The sequence below is a fragment of the Crassostrea angulata genome, chromosome 7, assembly GCF_025612915.1.
Source record: "Crassostrea angulata isolate pt1a10 chromosome 7, ASM2561291v2, whole genome shotgun sequence".
NCBI lineage: Eukaryota > Metazoa > Mollusca > Bivalvia > Ostreida > Ostreidae > Magallana > Magallana angulata.
This window is the reverse complement of record NC_069117.1, coordinates 12,627,226-12,649,556: the sequence shown is the minus strand read 5'-3', so window position 1 is coordinate 12,649,556 and position 22,331 is coordinate 12,627,226. Positions and strand designations below refer to the sequence as shown.

General features: G+C 33.5%; 1 protein-coding gene across 1 annotated transcript; it reads right to left on the bottom strand.

Moving 5' to 3' along the window:
- Positions 1 to 11,543: 11,543 nt before the first annotated feature.
- On the bottom strand, positions 11,544 to 12,795 carry LOC128191636 (uncharacterized). The gene has a single exon (XM_052863811.1). It carries the CDS (start codon positions 12,623 to 12,625, stop codon positions 11,552 to 11,554), a length of 1,074 nt encoding a protein of 357 aa, XP_052719771.1. The 5' UTR covers positions 12,626 to 12,795; the 3' UTR covers positions 11,544 to 11,551.
- Between the last annotated feature and the right edge of the window lie 9,536 nt (positions 12,796 to 22,331).

The window sequence follows — 22,331 nt, the reverse complement described above, 5'->3', positions numbered from 1 at the left end:
CTTCCATAGTCATATTTAGCCTGAAGAAAATATGAAGTAAAAAAAAAATTCAATTTACATTGATATGCCACATTGGCCCCGCCCTAGGTCCTGAAACCCTGACACAGGTACCATTTAGTTTTTTCCCCATATATGAGAGTGCAGAGAAAAAATTTTGTAAAAATTTGGCCTTTTATTTGCGTATTTGGTCCCGCTAATGAGGCCCCGAGGTCGTAGACTGCCGCAAACATGATTGTCCTCAAAATAAATATCTCTCAAAGTAAACTAAATGCAACGCATTGGCCAACAATTATCGATTAAAAGGCTTACAGGGACTTGGACACGATTTGACTTAAAATTTTCAAATTTTATTTTTCCATGTTCAACGTTTATAATGTTAAATACAGAAGTTTACAATGCTATGTCAAAATTTAAAAGTCAGATATCAAATTATAAGCAAGATATAGAGTTCATAATGCTTTATTTTGTAAACAAAGTTCGAATATTGTTATTGTTTACTTAAATGTTGTATTGGTGTAAGTTTCAATCAAATGTAATTTTCTTTTGTTGATAATAGTATTTATGAAGATATTGAATTAGTTTAAATTGTTTTTTACAAGTCATTTTTATAAGAAATGGTAATTATGTACTTTACAATTTTTGTAAACAACCATAAGACTCGAGCTTTGTTTACATAACAGTCAATACTTACCTCTGTATCTCGCTTGTAACTTGACTTTAACATTCAATATTTTGGCCAATCAATAAAATGCACAAGTGAACCATTTTATACATAAAAATTAAAAATAAAATTTTTGATCTCAAATCGTGTGCAAGTCCCTGCAACCTAGAATGACCATTCCCTTTGTAAAGACAAAGTCAAGATTGCGTACCGCATTGTTAATGATCCATTCTATTTTACTACTGTTTATGTAAGTTCACAATATGTTACATGTACAACTGCATCTTCGTCAAAGCTACCGCTTTAATGAGGATATAAGAGAGGTTTTTTCATTATTGATACATTAAATAATTTCTTCTTAGTGGGAGGAAGTATTTATTTAACACATTTATGTCTTACATGACCCAATTCCACGTATCTGACTATCTGGCAAAAGAGTTATAGGTTATACATGTATGTAATTTTATAGTTGGGTGTTTGGTACGAGATTCAACTCTACGAGAACAATATACTTTCGCGATGCCGAATGTTATACGTCAGTACGAGAGTAGATGTAGTTTCATGTTGGTAAAATTATCGTTTCACTTGCAATAAAAAGGATCGCGGTTTTCAGTCCTTCATCAAACAAGACTATAATTTTGTTTGTAAAAAAGTAAAATCCCTTGGCAACGGAACAAATTGCTTTACTTAAAAGATAACGACACTTTCGTGTCCCATGTAAGAGACAAAACAAGAAACAACTTTCAAAGAAGCTTGTTTGACACAGCAATAAAAATTATGTTAGCATGAATCACCTTACAGTTATCATAAATTCATTTACAGAACCTGCAGATTCAAGTAGTTATATGTTTTTCTCTCATCTTTCATTCGTGCAAATGGTGCATCTATATCATTTGTAATAAAATTAATTCAAATATGATTGACTCGTCGTTATATGTAAGGAAATGAAGTCGTAAGTTGCGAAATCTTGTTTCTGATCCCATTGATTTATTCAGTGAATATGTGAAAAAAACAATTATTAAATAATAAAAACAAATAAAAGCAATTTTATTCGACCAAATTGATAATATAATAATACAGTTGCTCAAAAAACACTATCTAATTATTGAAAATGAAAAGTCAAGAAATGCCGATCAGAGATATCAAGGGACCTTCTGTCATATTTGTTAGCATTTGCTTTTGCAGGCAAAAATTTTAAAAAAAATAGACACGATTTCGTTGCGAGCAACGATGAGGTCTTCTGTGCGATTTTTTGAAGGTAATATGACCTCGACTTTGATATTTGACCCTTTATCTCCTTATCGGGGCAACATAACAAAATTTTGATTGTTGAATATTGTTAGGAACTTCATTCTCAGCATTTTTTATTCTATATTGATTTTCAAAATAATGCTTTTTAAAATATTTGTTCTGTTTGAGATATAAGTTATCAAAGTTTTGGACTTTTGGCCCTTTAAAATCCCTAATTACGGAACGCATGATTAAATAATTATAATGTATTGTTAAATAAATGTGAGATGAACATTTTTGCCTCCTAAATATATAACAAAATATTTTTCAGTAAAGTGCTATAAAAGAAAGACTTCAAAGCCTTAATGGCCCCTAAATTTTCTTGATATTAAAAGATAGGTCTTTTGGTATTAAACATATTTTGTTCAACAAGTGTTTTAAAATTTGTTACCGTTCTTGGGCTATTTGGTAAAGACTGTTTTAGGGGCTGACCCCTTATCTCCTTATTAGGGCCATATGACAAAATTTCGATGGTTGAATATTGAGTACAGCATCACTCTAAGCATTTATTATTCCATATTGGTTTTCAAAATATTTGTCCTTTTTGAGATATAATTGATCAAGGTTTTCGGCTTCTTGCCCCTTAAAACCCCTAATTACGTAACGCATGATTAAATAATTATAATGTATAGTTTTATAAGTGTAGGATGAACATTTTTGCTTCTTAAACATATAACAAAATATTTCCCAGTAAAGTGCTATGGAAGACGGAATTTATTTGTAGTCCTTTTTGCCCCTTATTTGAGGGACCAGCCCCTTTTTCTTGATATTAAACGAAAGCTCTTGTAAATATAAATTTTATTTTTATGTTAAAATATTTCAAGAAAGGAGATAAATAACGAAAACCATTCAAAATCACGTCGTTTTTAGCTCACCTGAGCTGAAAGCTCAAGTGAGCTATTCTGATCACATTTTGTCCGTCGGTCTGTCCGTCTGTCTGTCCGTCTGTAAACTTTTACATTTTGAACTTCTTCTCTAAAACCGCTTATCCAATTTCAACCAAATTTGGCACAAAGCATCCTTATGTGAGGGCGAATATAAATAGCAAAAATAAAAGTCCGATCTGTATTCAAAGCGGAGAAAACCTTGAAACTGTAAAAAAAAGGGGGGTGCATTTTTAAAAATCTTCTTCTCAAGAACTACTGATTCCAATTCAACGTAGTTTAGCATAAATTATCCTTATGGGAAGGAAAATATAAATTGCAAAAATTAAGTGCTAATTCTGTGTCAAATTTGAGTTATTACGAAAATAATAATAAAGGAAATGAGTGTTTCAATCAGTTTAATAGCTTCGGGTTCGGCATCCGGTAATCCGGCATCCGGTAAAATGGGTAAGCAAGACTTGGTCTGGGCAAAACAAAGATTGGCAGATATTAATCTGCCAATCTCATTAAAATATCAGGATATTTGATGGACTAGTATATTTGTATTCGCTGTAAATATTGCTGCAAAATAATGCGTATTTGGAATTGACGATTGTCGATCTGCCTTGGCTTTTAATTTGCCACGGCCCGGGTTTGCATACCCATTTTACCTAGACTCGTATTCCATACATCTAAAACGAGGTTCTTTGTTTAAAGCAGCCATGACATTATAAGAAAAAGGGTCGATCTGACTATGATGAATTTGCTTGTTGTGCAACAGTTCGCGTATGAAGGGAAATTTTTGAAACATGCAAAATATATCGTTGCCGATTTTGTGAAGTAAATTGAGGCTAAATATTTCAATGCGTTGACAGTTTTCACACATGACGTTGGTGTTAGCTTGTTCCGATTTTCGTTTCGTTTTCATTATTTCTGCTTGTAACCTGGGAACAATCGTCTGTATTATTTCGTGATTTTTACGTAACAAATCAATAAGAGACTTTGGTAAATCAAACAGTTAAATGTTTACCTGCGCAAATTAAGCAAAATCTGATGTATCAAAAAATAATGAAATACAATTCATTCTACCGGTAATTCGATCGGCATTATCTTTTGCGTAATGGTAGATTAATGCAATAGGTTTTGTTGCGATGCTCGGCATTTTCTCGAGTTTATTCAATTTAAATAAAGTTTGACATTGCTGACGGAAATATGTAGGTATATACATGTATCTATATGATTCATTTCGAAAAAATAAATTGTGTTCTTTATTTGTTATAGTGAATGTTTCTTGTGTTTAATTGTTTTCAATTTCTATTTACTAACCATATTTGAGTGTTAAGCTTCAAATTATAAGCAAGATACAGAGATTTGCTCACAATTCTATGTTTGTACACAGATCTTAAAAACTAAAGATTAAAAAAGTAAAAAATTTGTCAATATTTATTGAGAAAATGTTCAAAGTCTGTTCGTTCAGAAACCAACTTTAACATCTTATTGTATTGTAAACTTAACATTTTTTCGTCATTATTACTCCTACTGTACATGTGATCCTTCACTGTGTTTGTGTACATTTGTATAAACTGATTTTGAACCTCAAATACCAGTGAACTGGTATTGAGTGAATAAAAGAATATAAAATCTTAGGCCATTCTTTTTTTCCATTTTAAATGCTGAATAGGAAATACCAAGTTAAAAATCATAAGCTGAATGTAATAAACTCATGTGAACAAAATATGAATCAAACCTAGGCGAACTGTGAGCTCTGTATCTTGCTTATAATTCTACAATTGACGCTGAAATTTTGGTTGAACATTAGAAAATCTCTATGAATTAGAGTATGTTAAATACTTGTACAAACAAAATAAAAGAATGATACTGTGAAATCATTAGATTTCGTGGTGGCTCATTTTTCGTGGAATTCTTGGGTACCTCTCATCCACGAAATAACATCCTTCACAAATTGATGAATTAGGGTAATAAAGTCATATTCCCTTTTGTAGATATATATGAAAACACGAAATTACGTCCCCACGAATCTGTAAAATTTAAGTCATCCACGAAAATTGGCCCCCACGAAATTTAATGATTCCACAGTATTCTGTATATATCTACTCTCCCTCTCTTTATACAATAAATAATGTGAAATCTACATCAATTTTGATAGTTTTTCAGACACGAGTAAATAAAAACGACATCTTTAAAACAGTTTCCATATTTCTGACACATTTCTGTTGCGGGGATAAAGTAATTATCGCTATTCCTAAGAATATCACAGCGGAAAATTATCCTGGTTTGTACGCGAAGTAAATAACAGTCATTTAATTATAATGGAGAAGACAAATAAAATTTTTGAATGTTTTTAATTTGAGAAATTGAGCACATTGAGGTACAATTTTCTTCTTCACATCTATACATGTAGGGTTTTTAAAATAAAAAACAATAACTATTATTTTTTTTAAAACAATAACTAGTAAGTACTGAGTAGTTGATGAAAAAAATGTACCTATATGCACTCATATATTTTGATCGCTTTACAAAGTGGGGAGGGGGGGGGGGGGGCAGAACGAAAATATAGGGATCTGGAAGTTAACAACTTAACAGTATACCTCTACCAAATGTTTAGTTTTATATCTTGCGTAGAATTTTCTTATTCTGGTAAAAAATAGTATTTCATGAAGGTACAATGTCAAAGATTACATGTATACAAAAAAAGTGTAAAATTCGAATACTTTACAATATTTATTTTTTGTTTTTCTACCGAGGGACCATATGGCACAATATCTTTTGAACGCCCATTGTTGCTCAGGTGAGCGATGTGGCCCCATGGGCCTCTTGTTTCAAACTCGATTTTCGGGTCCAGGTGAGCTTCGACGCCTTTGAAGTCAGACAATCATAAATGCCTTTAGATTTATCTACAATCCATGAAAATTTAAATTCAATATCTCTTTTTGTTTAGGAGGAGATAACAGGACAAGCAGACCCTCTAAAAATCGCTAAAACGTCAATATCTCACGAACGGAAATGACGTCATTAAAATAAAATATCATGTACAAGGTTTTTATCAATATCTAAAAGATCTGAAAGTTTCACGAAAATCGGTCGAGTCGTTTTCAAGAAATCGTTTGTTCAAAAAAAGCGTAAGAAAAAAATAATAAAAGGGGAAAAGAAACAAAGCAATAACAATAAGGGCCTTAAAAATCCCATATAGAATGCAGAAAAAAGGATTGGAGAAATGGAACCGATTATGGTGTACCAATACATTATTCGACACAACTGTGTTTGTTCCATTTGACAGCTGCGTAATGTCTTCTCGCCTAAGATGTCCTATGGTTTTTGTTATCATATGTCGGTATGAAGTGATAAGTGCAGGGCATGTGTTAAAAACTGCGCTCTTATTTCTTAGATGGCGCCAAAATGGTAAGTTAAAAAAGAGTTTCCTGTGTCTGCACAAGAAAAATGCTACAGTTGATAGCTTACATGTAATTGTAGCACATATTGTGTGGATAAATATTAGTGTTTAAAGCATAAACAAGATAAATCCAAAAGCTGTGTACTATATATATATATATATATATATATATATATATATATATATATATATATATATATATATATATATATATATATAAAACATGTTTTATCAGCAAAAGTTAAAGGATACATGTACAATGTTCTAAAAAGTATCAACAGATTTAAAATTCCTCGTACAAAATAAATAAATAAAAGGATGGTCCAGTTTCCAACATTACTTTATTATGGCATTCGTGAATACTAATGATGATAAGAAGGTGACCTGAAAGGAAAACACTCATACAATTGACGCATACATTTTTATAATATTTAGATATTTTAATTTTAAGATAAAAACAATTAAAGAAAGTATTTCTCACCAAATTCGCCTTCAGTAAAACTTCATAGTAATAGTTTGAAACTAGTGACAATCTCAAACTATTAAATCAGACCAGTTGTAAAACTGTCGCTGTCTGCTGGCAAACGAGTTATGTTCTAAAATCATGGTGCAAAGCATTATAAATTAAGTGTTATCACTCACACTTGCGCACTGACCATACACACCCATGAAAACCTGTTTTTCCACTACCAAATATAGACATACAGTAGCTATTACCGTATTTGGTAAATCACAACCCAAAATAACACAATCACGTGACAGAACACGAATACCACTCAAACACGAGTAAACTATGAATGAGTTAATAATGAAATGTATGGATGAATGAATGAGTAAATAAATGAATTACTAAATACTAAATTATACTCAATTGTAGCCCTGTGACATTCTCCCCCACTTAAATAAAATGTCTCCTGACATTTCTTAAGGGAGAATACTGAAAAGAATAATAACCTCTCCAAATCATATAACTTAATACTGTTACTAAATATTTAAAATATATATTATTCATATTAGAATAATATCATGTTCTACCGTCTATGACATATTCTATCGACAAAATCTAACTAAATCATCTTATCAACACTAAAATAATCATACCACATTCTACTTATATTACAAAATTAAAAACAAATATTCAGGAAAATATGTAATTAAAATACAACACAATATGCGATTCTGTCTGCAGAATTTCACTATTCTGTCTGCAGAATTCCACTAATCTACCTGTGACATTCTCTCCTTGTCATTCATACCAGACCTGAGTTTGTTGGGGAGATACCCAGGTACCATACCTTTCTGGGGGTTTTCTAACCCTTTCAGACCTCCTTGGTTCCGTTATTTCCGGTGTTGGTGATTCAAACGTTGTTGTTGAATTTCTTGTGATAGATGACCGACCAGTTGAATGAGATGATCCCATTGTGGAGTACTGCCGAGAACTATCATATGAATCTGCCGTTGATTTTCTTTCTGAAATACTCAAATTTCGTTTAGTTTTACCTTTCCTTTTTCTAATGATAGTTCCTTCATCACTGGATTCTGATTCTGAAATATCTGATTTCTCTGTTGATTCTTTTTGCTCTGGTCTTGGCATCTTCTCAGTTGACTCTATATTTGAACTAGAAGATTCAGTTATGCACATAAAAGGCAATAAAAGATTTCTATGTAACGTTCTTATTTTCCCAGACACCTCATTTTTGACTCTATAAAGTGGAATGTTTGAAACAGGCTGTTCTACAACAACATACGGGTCTCTCTCCCACTTATCTGAGAGTTTAGCTTTGCCTGAAAACACTAACATTTTTACTAACACTCGATCACCAATATCTAGTTTCTCAAACCTAACACCGTGATCATAATTCTCTTTATACCTGTTCGAGTTCCTTCCGATGTTACCCCTTGCCATCTTGTAAGCGTAGTGTAATCGTTTCTTTAACTTCTGGGCATAGTTTTCTCTACTTCTTACCTTTTCTTGTGAATCCTCTAATCCAAGATAGGCATCGATGGCTAATCGTGGATTCCAACCAAACATAAGGTAGTGCGGGGAAAAGCCTGTAGTCTCGTGCTTTGTCGCGTTATAAGCGTGAACTAATGGTAAAACGTAAGTTTTCCAATCTTTCTTCTGCTCATCGTCGAGTGTCCCCATCATTTTGAGAAGCGTCTGATTAAATCTTTCTACCTGACCGTTACCCATTGGGTGATACGGCGTCGTTCTACTCTTCTTTACTCCGGCAATCTTGCAGAGCTCCCTAATAACACTACTCTCAAAGTTTCTCCCTTGGTCGGAATGTATACGCTCTGGGAAACTATAGTGGCAGATAAATTGCTCATACAGTACCTTTGCTGTTGTTGATGCCAGTTGATTCCTGGTCGGAACAGCCATTGCGTATCTCGTAAAGTGGTCTGTTATTACAAGTATATTTTCATACCCACCTTTTGACTTCTCCAGAGTAAGAAAATCAATACAAACAAGTTCCAGGGGTCTTGTTGTATGAATGGACACCAATCCAGTTTTTGGTATATCTCTTGTCTTGCTTCTTACACACCTCTCACACTTTTCTACCTTGTCAACCACATCTGCATACATATTGGGCCAGAAGAATCGCTGTTGAACTAACCAGTAGGTTCGATCTCGCCCTTGATGACCCATGTCATCATGCAGTCCTATGAGTACACTACTCCTATACTTACCAGGAAGAACTAGCTGACGAACTTCCTCTCCTGCAATCACCGCCTTTCTTACCAAGATTCCTCTCTCAACCACCAGTTGTCTCCATTCCCTTAAAAGTAACCTGACTGGTTCTGATTCCTGTTGCAGATTATTACCAGATGGTTTGACCCCACCGTTTAACAGATCCTTGACTTTACTAATAACTTTATCCTTACCTTGTTCCTCTCGCCAATCGATGTTGCTAAGCTTCTGCGGTGTTTCATCGACTTCTTCTGACTTCAGCTTCATTGACTTTCCAATTACACAACTCTCCGCTAGAGGGTTAACCTTTACCAATGCAGCTAGAGAAATAGCTTTAACCACATCCGAAAACAGTTCTTGTTGTGGTGGATTTCTTGATAACCCATCTGCATCTCTATTGAGCTTACCTGATCTATATGTAATCTTAAAATCGTAAGCTGACAATGATGCCAACCAACGATGAGAAGTAGCATCCAGCTTGGCTGTTGTAGTAACATAGGTTAGAGGATTATTATCAGTCCTTACCTCAAAGTGATTACTATACAAATAATCGTGGAATTTGTCTACTACAGCCCATTTCAAACATAAAAACTCCAGTTTATGAGCTGGGTAATGTTTCTCTGGTTGTCTTAAACCCCTACTTGCATAAGCAATAACTCGCTCAATACCATCATGTACTTGATATAGAACAGCCCCCAAACCATCTGAACTCGCATCTACGTTCAAGACAAATGGTTGGGTAAAATTGGCATAAGCAAGAATAGGAGGATTTGTAAGCTTCTGTATGATTAAATCAAAAGAATCCTGTTCTAACTCACCCCATTTCCACTCTGTCTTCTTTCTCTTCCTTGCGTTTTTCTTTGCTGCTTTGTGTGTTGGTTGTCCAATCAGTAGGTCATTCAAGGGCTTGACTATTCTGGCATAGTCCTTGATGAATCTGCGATAATATCCTGTGAAACCTAAGAAAGATCTTAATGACTTCACATTACACGGAATCGGCCAATTCTTTAAAGCAGATGTTTTATCAGGATCAGTCATAATCCCCCTTTCAGACACTACATGACCTAAGTACCGAACTTGACTTTTAAAAAATTCGCATTTCTTTGGATTTAATTTCAACTTACATGTATAGTCATGCAATCTCTGAAAAACAGACTGTTACCTATCGAGATGTTCCGTGAATGTACTGGAAAAAATAAGGATATCATCAAGAAAAAGTAAACACTCTTTGAGATTCATGTCCCCCATGCAAGTTTCCATAAGTCTTTGGAATGTTGCAGGAGCGTTGGTCAGACCAAACGGCATCCTGTTACATTCAAAGAACCCTAGTGGACCTACCGTGAACGCTGTCTTTTTCTTGTCCTCCTCTCGGATCTCCACCTGCCAGTAGCCTGACTTTAAGTCTAACTTACTGAAATAAGTAGCCCCGTCTAACCTGTCTAGCGTGTCCTCAATCCTAGGTAAAGTGTAGGCGTCCTTGATTGTCCTGTTATTTAACTTACGCAAATCGATACAAAACCTTAAGGACCCATCCGCCTTACGGCACAAAACAACATTGGAGCAATATGGACTACTGGACTTTCTAATAGCGCCAGCCTCTAACATCTCACGTAAATTTTGTCTTACCTCTTCAATCATTCCCGGGGGAATTCGCCTGTATGGTTCTCTGAAGGGTACATCTGTCGTTAAGTGTATCTCGTGTTTCACCACATCCGTCCGCCCGAGATCGGTCGGGGATGTAGAAAACAACCCACGCCATTTCTCTAAAACACCATATACCTCCTTACACTGCTCTGTAGAAAGATTATCTGTATTTACCTTCACTCCTAAATCTGTTAAGGGTTTGTGATCTTTCGTCTTGTCAGTAGTCGGTGTTTCCGGATTCCAAGTATCCATTACTCTAACCTGACTTACCTGACACAAATTTGTTTTTGGCAGAATCTTTATAGCACTTGCCGATATATTACATACCTTAACGTTGACCCTTTTGTTTCTACCTGCATTCTTCATGGATAATAGCCCTGGACAAACTATCACTCCTTGTTGCCCATTTTCAGACTGTTCTGTTAACACTGACTCTACAGAGGAATCTACATTACGAACAATACCTCTAATGTACTTAACTTCATTAGGTTCTAACTTAATAGGAAATCTGTTCGTAGTTTTTACAGGTAAACAACAGTTCAAATTCAAATTTTCAATTGCACTTTTCCAAGCACTGTCGGACATATCTGAAAATTCTTTACAATATCGAATTACATTGGTACCCACAATGACAGGGATCTTAGAACTGTAGTCTGAAGTCTTTGTCACTAGAACTGGGACAAAAAGTGGTTCTTGGAGAAATGGTAGCTTAACAGAAGCCTCAATATAACCAAGGAATGGTAACTCACTGCCATTTGCGCCGTACACATTCAGCTGAAATTCTGAAATGTTATGTAATTCAGGCTTGTTAGTCAGAGAATTATAAAACTCTTCTGATACCGTAGTAACCATAGATCCACTATCTATGAGACCAATAACCTCTTTTTCACAAAAATTAACAGTACTTGTATTTGATGGACCAACCATTCTCTGTTCTAAAGTTGTAGGGCACTTACTTTTCTCTTCCATTTGCCCTGCAGTGGAAGAGACTACTCTTTTGGGTCACTCCTGATTTTGTCTTCAAATGGTTTCTTGAAATACCTACCTCTGTTGTTTCCTCTGTTGTACGAATGCCCCCTCCGAAATGCTCGTCCTCTGCCATAAAACTGAGTGTTTGGAGGAGATAATTCATTACTTTGATTATGCATTAGTTCTACTTTCTCTAACTTTTTTTCAATACTTTGTAGTGTCTTGAGTAACTCCTCGTTAGTTGTAGACTCTTTCTCTACTCTTGCTGTACCAAGGTTCTGATGAGCTGTCGACTTTTCGCTGGCCTTACTGCTGCATAGTTCCTCCTGTTCAATCTTTCTGATTTCTTTAAGTAAACTCTGAAAATCTTTCACAGAATCAAAAAGATACCTAGTTGCACTTCTCAAAGGTTTGCTTTTAAGACCTGTCCAAAATTTACTACACAAGATAGATTCTTTTGCAGCATCACTGATATGACCTTGTTTGATAGCTTTACACAACGTTGACTCTAATCTTGAACCATATTGAACAATAGACTCTGTGTCCTTTTGACAATCATTATAAAAGCCCTGCATTAAAGTTTCACTGCTACTGACCAAGCCGTAAAAACCTTCAAGTTTAGCTAAGACCTTATCTACCGTAGTTGATTCCCCAAGGGATACCAACATTGACCTTGCTTCACCCCTTAAAGAATTTCTGATAGTCTGAAGCAATAAAGCCTCAGGAATAGCATGCGAATTCTGTAAACATTTCACTTCAAAACTCCAAACATCGTAGCTAATTTCACTCTTGTTTGGTTCAAGACTACCACTGAATATAGGTAATTTAGGTGTTACATCAAAATTACTTTGCAGTAATGATGCATTCGAACCAGGGAAATTGAATGGTCCAGCATTTCCTATGATAGGAGTGCTAGCCTTCAATGCCATAAGATCGTCATATTCTTGGTTACTTATTACCTTATATCCGGGTTGCTTTATACCTGGGTCTACCAAAGATGTATTTGTTTTTGACAATCCTCGGCCACGCCCCTTCTTTGGTTTCGCTCCCGCTTCTTGATCAACACCTGTTAGGTTTTCACCTCCTTCTGCCATATCAACAATTCAAAATCTGACAAAAACAAACTGCAAACTGATGAATTTAAAGCTGAAAATAAATCGGCACTAGAATGAATACTTAAATTGCTCTATTGTTTTCAACCGACACTCTAGATACTTTTAAGCAACACTTAATGCAAACTAGTCTACTCACTACTGCACTAACTAATCACTACAGTTATTAATTAATATAAGCTATATGATAAGTATAAAATCATGCAAATGAATGATAATGATAGTTGTAATAAGAACAACAAAAAAAAACAGATGACAAAGAATTTGAGTTCAGTACAAACACTTCAGAACTAGTAAACCCGACTGAAAAATCAACTCAAACTTGAAACCAAAATTCAAAATGAATTTCACCGATTTTCTGCAAGATTCTCACATTCTGTAAACCATTAGTGCTTGATATGCTCAAGTAAGTGCAGTAAAGGGTTAGTAACAAATCTGATTGTCTTCGTCTGGATCTGTCAGCTGTCAATGGCCCTGAAATTTAAGTAAAAGTTATTTAGTTTACGCGAGGTTACTCAAACTCACTAACTAAACACGCAAGCTCTATCACACATGAAATGATGAATGGTACAATAGCAACATGAGAAATGAAAGAAATGATAAACAGTACAATGATAGAAATGAGAATAAACACATAAAATATATTCAGTGTAAAATTATATCACTCGCAGTCGGTCACAATAAGTTCACTGAAGTCACTCAAGCGAAACTGAGTGTTCGACTTTCCTCGCCGTCCTAGATTTTGACCCGATAACAGTCAATCACGCACGGATCCTGTATATACGGTCGCTATCTTCCGGAATTCCAATGGCCTGGCCAGAATATTCAATACATGAAGTAGAAATAACAGGAAACACAGTGATGTATTTCACACAAAATCAAATAGTTGAACAGGAAGAAATTGCTTCTCTGAAAATGGTCTGACGAATTAGAGGGGAATTTCAGATGCAGTTAAATAGGTTAGACTAGGCAATTACCGCTTAAAATTTCATTGACTTAGATTCTTATGGGCAGGTCAAAAGTTACCCACTGAAGATAATTTAAGGTTAGACGAATGGTTGGGTTATAATTATGTAGTCTACAGGCTATGCGTTTTCTTGTAATGTCTGCTGTTCAAAATCATGAGTAGGCCTTATCAGAGGAATTTTGTTGCAACTCATACCAAATTCGAACAAAAAGATGTAGAATACGCCCAGCATACACAATATTGCCCTCTGTATAGAATTTTCTTTGTCATCTTAGATGACAAATGGTTTTTCCATTAGCTATTTTTTTTATTTTAATTTGAGGGGCATATACATTCAATTATCTGAGATATTAAATTCTTCTGGTCTATTAGTTAGTCACAATATTATTAGGGGGTTTTTTTTGGCGTTGCTTTTCATAGCTAAAACTATTGCAGAAAAATTTACCAACTTGAATATCACAAAAATCAATAATAGCGATTATATGTAATATATATTTTTAACGAAAAGTAATAAATAATCAACAAAGCTTTTGATGTTTTCAATTTTTTATTTTTGAATGTATCCCAGGATTGACTTGCTTAAATCTAGCATAACTTTTACCATAATACATTGTCTATACTCAATAATGTCAAATATTTAAAAAAACAAAACAAAAAACAAACAAACAATTCACCTACATATATGTAGTAAATGTAATTTGACATATTAAACTGTTTAGTAAATGTGCCAAGTATGCTACAGTTATCGTTCAATTTTACCAGCAACTCTTTGTATCACATACTTGGATCATCAATACTTGATTTTACACAAGCTTTTTGTACAAGATACATCTCGCATAAGATAAATCTTCTGTAATTATTTTTTTACATTTCATTAATTTATTGTAGATCAGAATCCCACCATTGCACTTTGTGTTTGATTCCTTCTTTGGAAATTAAAACTTTTGTCTACCAGAATATTGCTGCAAATGCGACAAATCTGCACCATAAGCATTTGACTTCAGATTGGGACAAAAAACTTTCTCTTTATACGTGCTGCTGGAACCAAACTAGGTTAAGACGTCAATATTTGTCATCTATATGTTGTAAGACTAGTAAGATTTGTGTTCATTGTCATGACTTTGTTCTCTGGAGACTTACTGATGGATCCCGATATTTTTGTAAATATGTCAATCCTTTTAAATCTGTCTTTCATAATCTCTTTAGAGGTTAACTCCAAAGAATAATTACAAGGGTTACAAGACAAAAATGTTTCAGAGAATTTTTGGAAATCAAAAAACTTCTTCATCGAAATTATATTCCGATTAATATTCAAACAAAATTTGTACATGAGTATAAAATCTTATAGAAAAATTTAAGTTTTATTTATAAAATAAAAAATAAGAGCTATATAAAAATATAATCAAAACGTGAAAAATCAACAAGGACTTTTAAAATGCGCAATGGTTATCACCAGCATGTGAAGAACTGATGCATAATTTGATCTAGATATCGGTTAAATACTGTTTGTATCATATCAAGTGTTATTGTAAAAGACTCAAGTGTTGCAAATAATCAAATGAATGATGCATCGTTTAGATTTCCTTCAATCATTCATTTACAAAAATGTTATGTTATTTACACGATTGATTTAAAAGTATGCTTAATTTAATGTCAAGCAGTTTCATCGACACCAAACAGAATGAAATCCTTCTTTATTATGTATCATTAGACGAAAATCCAATAATGATGCGAATTTTCATTATAAAGATTGTTACAAAGGCATTCCCTTTCTTCAAACAGTGTTCATTATTTTTTTATATATCAAAGTACAGTTTTTCAGTGCAAATATGCTAAATATAATTAAGCCAAAATGAAAAAATGACAATAAACAAGTTGCTGTCCTTTAAAAAAGGACTACAATACGTGGACCATTTGCATGTGTTTCCAACGAAAACGTGAAAGCCTGCCTTTAACCACTAAATTTGTACGTTCTACTATTTGCGCACACACTACGATTCGCACTACTTTGTTAACTATGCAGTGACAACTTTGTGTAAATTAAAAATTTCATATTTTGATGCATTTTTCTTGAGATTTAAACTTTTATTCAGTGACATAATTATTTAATCATACTTAAATGCTTAAAAAAATTTAATCGGGAAGTTCTCTAGCGTCGCCTACTATAAAAGTAAAGTTAAGTTACATGTGTGTATTCGGAAATCAACAAAACATTGCAAATTATGCTATTTGATGAATATTGTAGTTTCGTCATAACATTACCTTATTTCACAATACTGATAGTTCATATCACATGCCAATCATTTCTTTAAAAGGAATACTTTCTGTACTGTTTACCGACAACTTTACAATAACAGCGCCTTTGAACTTATGTGTGCATATGGCATGGAATTCCGATCCCGATTCAGATAAACGTTTGCTAGCCTGGTTCCCTGAGCTGTACCCATTACGCACAGGAACCAGGCTAGCTCATGCGCAGGCTGAATTTTCCCCATAGCATCCGGTTTAACCTCGCTTATATAATTTCTGCGTGGACCTCAGGGTCCACGGAAAAACTGTCAACCAAATCCATAGAGCCAAGCAGAGCAAACACGAACTTCTATAAAGTTAGAGGTGAGATCAGGTGCCTAGGAGGAGTAAGCATCCCCTGTTGTCCGTCGCAGCCGCCGTGTGCTCCCTGTCACAAATGGGCATGCATGATCGATGTAAATGTCAAAATCTGGAAAATGTCATGATACGGAAAAAACGAAACGTTCATGATTTGGGGATTTGCGATGGTCAAAACACAAACCTTGAGCAAACACGGGCCTCCATTACAATTGAGGTGGATTAGGTGCCTACCTAGGAGGAGTAAGAATCCCCTGCTGGTCGCACTCGCCGTGTGCTCATTGTCATGATCATAATAAATGGAAGAAATCGTAGTCACTCCGGTGAATAAATAATGGTCTAACAAGTATGAAAAAAAAGTCAATGGTTTTATTCGAGAGAAAAACGGTAAAACTAAAACTGCAAACTAGGCTTTTTTAGCCATTAACCGAAATTATAATGTTTTATCAATGTACATTTATCACTACTCATAATATTTATAAGTGCAACTTACCGATTAAAATCTACAATACAATCCAAATAATGTATTTTACGAATATAAACGCAAGGCGACCCATAACGTATCAACTGAGTCAAACGACAAAAATGTTTTCATTTGCATATTTTGAAGGACATTTTATTTGCAATTGGCGATGGCTATCAGATTCAGTCCCCGAAATGCACATTATTCCACCATCCCAGAAATCAAGATTGTGAAAGTTCAAGGCCTGAATGTCTAGACTTGTTACAGAGGACATGCACGCATCCTTATTTTCTAACATGTTTAAATAGTTGTTTTCGAATTCAAGGTGGAACAGAGTGTTGCAGCATCAACTTTTACTCAATTAATCCCTTTGATAAAAATGCATACTCAGCCCTTTACAATACATAATAGTGTCCGTCACTTTCATACCTTCAGATGGGTTTATATTTATAGTGTTGGTATAACCTCTTCCTTAATTTTTCAGAATTTACAAATTTTATTGATTATAAATGCTATTGAAAAACGCACTAAAACAAGAAAGTTTATAAAAAAAACTCTAATAAAAATAGGACGGCACAAAAACACTGTTTCTAATAAGTTATACCTTATGCTCTGATGTGATATTTGAGAGTGAATTTTGTATTTATGAAATGCTAAGAATTACTTACAAACACTTGAAACATTTCTCGAAAAATACTTGAAGTTGTTTAAAAATAAAGTTGTTCTGCAAGTGATCAATCATCAATCTGATCTATTGAAAAAAAATTGTTAATTATTTTGTACAGCACAAATCATTGTCAATAATAAAATTATTTGTGAAAGATTTGGTAGAATTAGGATGAGAATGGTAATAGTTTTATATTTATATTATCTTTATTCCAAAATCTGATATCTTAAAAAGAGATAAGGATGGATGAAAAAAGCTTGATCGTATATGAATTGATAGGGGTTTAATAATTTTTGATAACTATAAAAACTGTTTTGAAAAATAATGTTTAGGACATCATTGATGATGCATTAATTCGAAAGAGTGCACAGCGTAGGTAAACCTACTGAATTCAAAACGAAGCCTTGAAACATCGTTGTAAAATGCAACTTTTTTTTGGAAAGAGTGCAGTGCGTTTGTAAACCTTCTGAATTTAACAAGACACCCACAAATATTTGGGGTTTGAACAGATGTGGAAAGAGTACCCAGTGATGAGAGCCACGAGACGAAACTGCAGCAATTGTTAGATTCGTGGTTGATAAACTATAAACAAGCAAAAACCTGTATAGCCCTCCAAGAATTTGCAAAAGAAACCCATGGGACCTAATGAGAGACGGAGTCTAGCCGTGATTACCGCTGGCGATGACCACAACCATACGGTAATTCGATAAAACGATTCTGAAAAGAAATTAATCTAATTTACTATTCTAGTACGTATCCTCTTCTTTGAATTTACATGTATTATTGTATTCATGCAGAATAACATTGTGATAAAAGTACGCTTACTTGAGACTTTTACCTATGTATGTTTTATTTTTCATTTTTAAATTTCATTTTTTTAAATTATAGAGTATAAATAATTTATTTGATATCAGAATATACTTCAAAGTGTTGACTGATAAAAATTTCTCAAGACGACAAATCCATTGGCTCTTTATTATACCTGTTTACATGTAATTGTGCATGATAAGCTTCTTTATTGCTTTGCTTCATGTGTCCAATCAGTAGTTTACATGTTAACCCATGAACATCCCATAAACAAACAGATCGAATTGAGTGACAATGCAAACCTGACCAACATCACTGGTTTTTAAAATCCATTTAAGCATCATAAAGGGACAGTGACAATTGTTATAAATTATTTTTCTCAACACAAACACACCAATTGTAAATTTATTTTATTAATTCTTTTATTAATTCCTAATTTTTTCCTATTTTCTATCTTCGTTATTTTTTCATTTTTTTTTCTTTTTCACTTTTCATTCATTATTATTTGTTGTCTAATAGTATGCATCTTTTGTTTGAACATCGTTTATTTTCATGCATCATACTTGTATTATTGATTTAATTACACAATGTATCATGATCTTGTTTGAAAGGAGGGGACAAAAATAGGCCATGCCTGCTGTCCGATTTCAATCCTATTTCATTTTGAAATAAAATATTGTTTAAACTAAACCAATTATTATCACATAGTTAAAAAAGTAAACATCCAGAATTCTGTCATACACATGTAAACTTTACTTAAACCCATTCAGCCTCAAGCACTGATAGTAAGGGGTTACTTTGTAGAATGAAAAAGAAAATCTGAAACAAAATGAAAGAAAAAAATCTTATCATGACCATCCCCCCAAAAAAAACCATGACGAGGAACCATTTAAACCATCTCTTTCAGAAATACTTCTGTATATTTTTATATTTACATGTAAGTCAATCCACAAGGTCTTGTACACATGAAACAAAATGTGTAATATTGTTTCAACATTTACCACATAAAAACTGCATAAAACAAATTTTGATTACATTATGAATTGAAATAACATCTACTCCAATGGAGATAGTTCTGCATCCCTTTTGTTAATTGGAGCTAGGTAACCTCATTATCATTCAACTATTCAGAAATGTCTCTCGCACCATTTCAGTTTCAATACAATGCTAAAAAAAGTGATGTCTACGGGGATGTTGTATTGCAGCAAGCCCGGATGATAACGTTGAAAAATTGCGCGATGTATTCCGAGTGTATTCCGAATGGATAAAAGATGTAAACAGTCCCCATTTTAAATCTCCGTAAGGAATCTGTTTTCGTTCCGGAAAATATTTTGAGTGAAAGTTGATATTGTGTCAATGAAATTATCTTGGAAATTATCCCTTTCAACTATTACAATTGCACTTCTTTCACAGGTATGTGAATTTTAAAAAAAATAAATATCGACCAAATGTGATGCATAATTATCTTGGGACAGACTATAGGAGATCTTTAGACAAGTTCTTTAAATAGAAAATATTTTTAAGAATTTCGAAATTGCTGTCATAATGCTATTGTGATGCATGGCACATATACTTGTTTAACTGAGATTCTGTGTCTAAAGTTTTATTAATAATTATTAATTTTGCAAAGTATTCAGTAAAGAAATGGACCAGCTAGTTGCTTGGCTTTTTAAGTATCATTCACGTCAAAAATCATGAATTCTTCCGAAGCATACTAGTATTATATATACCGTAGTGAGTATACCTCCATTTCAGTATATTCTTTTTGATCATGGGTTGAAGGGTTTCATGTTAAAGCGATTGGGTTTTTCAGCGCACCTGCTCAATAAGCCAGTGTCCTCACACTATCCTCGAACAGTGCTGTTGAGCGGTGAAGTGCAACGGAAGCCCGTTTTCAAGGATTTCTGGAAAATTGATATCCTCAGATAAAACTGAACTACGTTTGACTGCCAAAACAAGGGTATAAGATTTAATTAAAAACTCTATCAATGATGAATAAAGTATGTTTTTAAGTATACGCTTGTGGTTTGAGTATCAGAAACTGAAGAAATGAGTTTAAAAAGGCTGTCTATTATAATATATACACTGTCTCAAATTTTTTGCTTCCACCACTTTTCGCTTGAAATTTCGATAATCATAAATACCTTTGTGCTCAAACTACGTTTTTTCACTACATGTAATATGAAAAATGTCCAGATTATTTGTTTTGAAACGCACCCTCTACCGCTTCAGGCTTCAACACACAAACAAAAATAGAAAGTCTACAAGGATTTTGCATTGCATCAGCCATGTTATAGCCCGGATGATAACTTTGAAAAATTCTACGAGGTATTCTGAGTGAGTTCCGAATGGTGAAGAGATGTAAACATTCTCCGTTATAAATCTCCGTAAGAAATGTAAACTTTTACGAGTGAAAAATGATAATGTGTCAATGAAGATATCTTTGAATTCTTCCCTATTATCGATTTCAACAGTATTTCTTTCACAGGTATGTATATTTTTTTTGAAATCATCAAAAAATGATGTAAGCAATAACTTGGGACAAACTATAGTTTGTAAAAAGATATTCCAAAAATATTTTGTTTAAATATTGAGGTGGTTTGAAAGTAACAGCACTTTTTAACAAAGTAGAAACACAATAATAATTGTGACTCTGGCATGTTTTGGAATGATGTACATGAAGCTCCTATCTAACCCCGCAGCACACACACCATTGACCCTCTCTCTAGATGCACAGATTAGTAAGGTTTTTGCATAGTGAACATAAGAATCGATTGTATTTAGTGTCCATGTAGTAGGGTTTGAATTAGTGATTGATAGTGAAAACTGTGAGTATTTTATCATCAAATCGGGTTATTCTTTGCCAAAACGTTTCAAAACCGCGACAGAAATTCATTCAAACAGTATTTGGTTAAAATGTTCCTGTAAAGACGAGATAGGAATTATTATTTTGAGAGAATGAGACCTAAAAATGTAATATTAAATACATATTATCTGCTAATTGTTTCCCATTTTATGACCTAGCCTAATTACGGGCCGCCGGAAGGCGGTCCGTTATTTGATATACATTTAAATATTGTTACTGCGTTTCTGCGGGATAGTTCTTTTTTAATAGAATTAATATTATGCTTATTTTTATGACTTAAAAGTATATTTGCATGTTGAAATATGTTTTATGCCTTTTAAAAAATATCACATATTTTTTGTTTTACTCGTAAATGAAAAATATGTCATACTAAGTAGATTGTCGTGTTTAGCGCGTTTTTATCGAGACTATAATCTATTCGGAAAAGTTCGGAGTTCTTCATTCTTTTCAAAACAATGCATCGGCATCGGTAAGCGGGACATATTAAAGACCTGAAATACCAAAGACCTGAATGTAATTAAATTTTATATAAATGATATATTTGAATTTCTATGTGCCGGTCAAATAAAATGACTTTTGTGTGTTTATTTATTATATTTCCATGTAAAATGTGGTAGAAAATATCATGAAATGACATCCATATCAATTATTTACGCAAAAATATGACAGAAATGAAAATTTTAATTGACTGGACATTTTGAACTAATCCACTTCTATTTTATCATGTGGTCCCTTGAAATCATATAAACTAATGCATTAAGTTTTCATTCAATACAATGCAACAAAAAATGGTTTGAAATACATGTACATAATCTCCAAGAGAAAAATTATGAGTTGAACTTTGCATTAGAGTAATGTACAATTCAATGTGTTCTCCATTACTTCATATTATGGCAATGGTCATGTACATTGAACAATTACCGTTAGAAATGCTTACAGTAACAAACTCGATTCTTTATGATAATAGTAAAATATTAAACTTCAAAACAAGTTGCTGAAAGTATTTAAAATTTACCATAAAAATAAGTACAACCAACGCTTATTTTCTTCTTTTTGGTGTGTTTTTATGTAAACAACCAATGATTCATACAACAATTATGTTTTTGAAGCCCATTTGACGCTTGCGTCAATATGATTTTTTCTTTGTATATTACAAAAAAGGGTGGGTAGAATGTAAAAGACTGAAACACTACCCCCTCTATGACGAAATGTTGTTCATTCTTATCTCTTTGGGATTTTTTTTTCAAAACGGACCTGTTCTAAATATAAAAATTGTTTCCAAAAAGAATGTAATGATAAAAATTTCATATC